Here is a 4,121-nt window from a genome sequence, read left to right on the forward strand (position 1 = left end):
CAGGCTATGTTTATTTTTGCGTTTCAAAAATGTTTTTGAAAAAAATTAAAAAAAAAAAATTACTTCAAATTAATATTTTTTTGGAGTTTTTAGATTATTTTGATGTGTTAATATCAAAAATTTCTAAGTGAAAAACACATTAAAAAAACCACCACAATCACACTTTGAAAGAGACTTTAATAGCATATAAGAGGCGTTCCTAACACTATTAAATTAAATTATTAAACTATTAAATTTGAGTTAAGATATGCTTTAATTAAAAATTAAAACTCTAAACCGTCAACTTATTTTTCTTTAGCTTATGTTATCTCTTTCATTGCAAAAATAACTTTTGAATATTTCTTAATCAAATATACTGTAAACTTCAATGTTTTTATTATAATTTTTTTAAACAACTTAAATTATGAGTGAAAATAAAAGTTATATTTCATAACTCAAAAACACTCGTTTATGCTTCAACCTAAAGATACATCCCTTTTCCTTGATCCATAGAAACACCTCAATCTGGAAAGAAGAAGTAAGAAAAAAAGTTAATTTAGTTAAACCAGCCAGCAAAGTTTTTGAAATAGACGATTAATCGCACCGACCACGCCGTAGTATACGGTTAACACGCTGGCGCAAAACCAGGTATCATCAGCTCAAGCCAAGCCGTACAGCCGCTTTCAAGTTTCAACCTTCAACGTTAACTCCCTCCCCAAATAAAAAAGATGTAACACTGTTAACAAAGACAAAAACCGGTTGTAGCCGGTAGACTAAGAATTTCATTTAGACTGAATTTGGGTTCATTTCATTTGGCCCAAATTAACTGCAAGGGTACCTAACCCGAGTTGGTTTATTTATAGACAGAAATTTTGTGAGAGGCCAGCTAGGTTCTGAACTGGTTTTCTCTTCCTTCTCTCTCTCTGTCTCTCCCTTTCTTGACGAACAGAGTTAGACTATTGTATAGAGAATTCATTGTTTAGGATTTTTCTTTTTAATTTGGTTGGTTAATACTGTAATGGAAGAAAGATAAGAGGTTTCTTGATTGATAACTTCACTTGTTTTGGGCTGCTAGTCTAGCTAGCTTTGCTTGTTGGGTTTTCTTTCTTCTTCTGTTGTTGTTTCTTTGGATGGGTACAGAGGGGGAGGATGGAGTTGTAGTGTTGAGAAGGGAGAAAGATGGGAGAGACAATAGAGGGGTGGAGGGGTACTGTTGTATACAGCTAGACTGTACAAGTTGGTCTAGCTATATACATGAAAGTTCTTACAAGTGAAAAATAAATAAATCTTGTGCTTTTCAAGTGCACTCACTCACTCACACACTGATCCCTTGAGTTCTTAAGCAAAAGAGAAAGAAAGATCTTAAAGCTAGAAAGACCTCAAAAAAAAAAAAAAAAAAACAAGAAGAAGAAGACTGACTTCCTTGATCTTAAACATAGATCTGTGTTTTTTAGGAAAAACTTTTTTCCCTTTTGTTCCACCATAACATCATCATCAGTCATGAAGAGATCACTTGGCAGCTCAGATTCCCTTGGTGCTTTGATGTCCATCTGTCCAGCTACAGGTTCTTAAATATAACCCCATCAACTTAATTATCATCTTCCTTCCAAAAATTCAGACATGCCCTTGTGTCATGCTTTTTATTGGCTTTCTTTTTCATTCTATCATGACAATAGCTACTAACCTAACAAAAGTTTTGCAGTAACCTTTGAACCCAAATGAACTAGCTTAGTTTTTCTGTTGAAGACTTGTCATGCTTCAAACACTCTTTTTTCAACTTATATTCTCTCAAGTATAAAGTTGTTATTCATATCCACCAATTCTAACTTTGTATTCCTTTGATTGTTTTGTAGAAGAACACAGTCCAAGAAACAGCACCCATGTTTATAGCAGGGAATTCCAGTCCATGTTGAATGGCTTAGATGAAGAAGGTTGTGTGGAAGAATCAGGAGGCCATGTCACCGAGAAGAAAAGGCGATTAAGTGGAGATCAAGTCAAGGCCTTGGAGAAAAACTTTGAGGTCGAAAACAAACTTGAACCTGAGAGAAAAGTTAAGTTAGCCCAAGAACTTGGCTTGCAACCAAGACAAGTAGCTGTTTGGTTCCAAAATCGCCGTGCCCGGTGGAAAACCAAGCAATTGGAGAGAGATTATGGCGTCCTTAAAACCAATTATGATTCTCTTAAGCACGATTTCGATGCCATCCAACAGGACAATGAAGCTCTACTCAAAGAGGTATATATTTTAATTTTCATCATCTTTATTTATTTGTTTGAACCTGAGCAACAATGGGCTGAATCTTTTTGTTGTTTTTGTGAGTTTGATCTCGGAAGAAATAGTTTATATTTATTAATTCTGAAAACCAAAGGTGCACACAATTATTTTTTAACAAGCAACAAATTGCAGAATTCTCGGTTAACCCTGGTGATGTTTTTCATGTTGCAGATAAGGGAACTGAAAGCAAAGCTGAATGAGGAGAACACAGAGAGCAATGTTTCTGTCAAGGAAGAGATAATTTTGGCTGAATCAGAAGACAAAGTCACTGAAGAAGACACGCCACCACTCCTTGATTCTCTTACTGCATCAGCAGAAGCTAAAGAGCTGAATTATGAGAACTTCAACAGCAGCAGCAGTATTAATAATGGACTAGGAGCCTCTCTTTTCCCAGACTTCAAAGATGGGTTATCGGATAGTGACTCGAGTGCAATCTTGAATGAAGACAACAGTCCTAACCCTGCCATTTCTTCATCTGGGATTCTCCAAGGCCAGCTAATGATGTCCCCACCCCCACCCTCATCTCTCAAATTCAACTGCTCCACCTCATCTTCTTCACCATCAACAATGAATTGCTTCCAGTTCTCCAAGACTTATCAAACTCAGTTTGTGAAGTTGGAAGAGCACAATTTCTTTAGCAGTGAAGAGGCTTGCAATTTCTTCTCAGACGAGCAACCTCCAACTCTTCACTGGTACTGTTCTGATCAATGGAACTAGGAAACAAGCAGGAACAAAAACTGAAAATAAGGAAGCAGTCAAAATAGTGGGTGGTATGTCTAGAGAGAAGAGTGAGTTAAGCTATAACCTCCAGGGATTTTGTAAAATGAAAGTGGAATATCTGTATGTAGTTTTAATGCTTATTTGGGTCTCCGGTGTGCTAAAGGTGAAAAACTGGACAAGAATCAGTCCATGAAGAATACGAGAGGGAAAAGAAACAGAGATGTGATGGGGACTAGAATGGTTAAAAAAGGGAACCAAGGAAAGCAAGCAAAAGAAAGAGAGTAGTCTCAGACATGGGCTTGTGGGGTGAAAGGTGACGCCTAAATTGTATAATTTGTCGCATAAGCTGTGCGGGAAATGATTAGGTCGTAATTAGAAGTCCATATCTCTACTGTAAGAAGGAAAGGGGATGGTCTTGGAATCCATGGAGAAAAGAGCTCCTCCTGTAATGGAGAGAATAATCATAGCTTCTTGTTTTTTTAAAAAAACTTTTGTCTATATGCTCCTTATCTTCTTCTCCAATTGCAAAATCATAATTAGTAAAAATGCAAGGCATCTGTTGATTACTAAGATGGCGAGTCCAAATTCAAGCTGTTTGTATGTCTCCCACAAATGGCCAAGATTTGGATAGTTTGTATAGCAGCGATTGTCTGGACGGGAGCATGCTTTCATTTTTCCTTTTCTTTTTCTTTTTCAGCTTTGCTTAAAATTATTAGAAAATTTTAAAATAAAAATACTTTTAAAAAACATCTTATTGGAACATCTCTTAACTCTCATCGATCACTGACACTTACGTACCAAGAAAGAAAGAAAGTTTGACTTTTTACAAAATTAATAACCTCCATTCAAGAAGATTTTGAGTTTCAAGCTTTAAATTTTATTGGCAACCGAATTTATTTTTAGATTTTCATTACATTTTATTAACTACATAATAAATCTAGCCATTTCAACATGAGAATTCACGTTCACTTGCACTTAGAAAAATACTAAGAATTTGTTTTTCAATTAATTTGTATGATTAATATTTACATTTGAACACTAACCTCATTTTGTTTCTCATAAAAAGCTATCACCACAATAGGGACTCTAAAAATCTATCAGAATTTGATAAATAATAATTTTTAAGAAAACTGGGCATCTTTGTTCAGGT

The 4,121-nt window shown here is 35.3% G+C and overlaps 1 protein-coding gene across 2 annotated transcripts; it reads left to right on the forward strand.

Moving 5' to 3' along the window:
• Positions 1-850: 850 nt before the first annotated feature.
• On the forward strand, positions 851-3,469 carry LOC118031184 (homeobox-leucine zipper protein ATHB-6). 2 transcript variants are annotated; one of them, XM_035035529.2, is made up of 3 exons: positions 851-1,543; positions 1,833-2,212; positions 2,423-3,469. In XM_035035529.2, the coding sequence occupies exons 1-3, from the start codon at positions 1,480-1,482 to the stop codon at positions 2,966-2,968; spliced, it is 990 nt and encodes a 329-aa protein (XP_034891420.1). In that variant the 5' UTR covers positions 851-1,479; the 3' UTR covers positions 2,969-3,469. The 2 variants fall into 2 exon arrangements, with proteins under 2 accessions (XP_034891420.1, XP_034891429.1); XM_035035538.2 differs by having other exon boundaries at positions 1,836-2,212.
• Positions 3,470-4,121: the final 652 nt, after the last annotated feature.

This window comes from Populus alba, chromosome 5 (assembly GCF_005239225.2).
Source record: "Populus alba chromosome 5, ASM523922v2, whole genome shotgun sequence".
NCBI lineage: Eukaryota > Viridiplantae > Streptophyta > Magnoliopsida > Malpighiales > Salicaceae > Populus > Populus alba.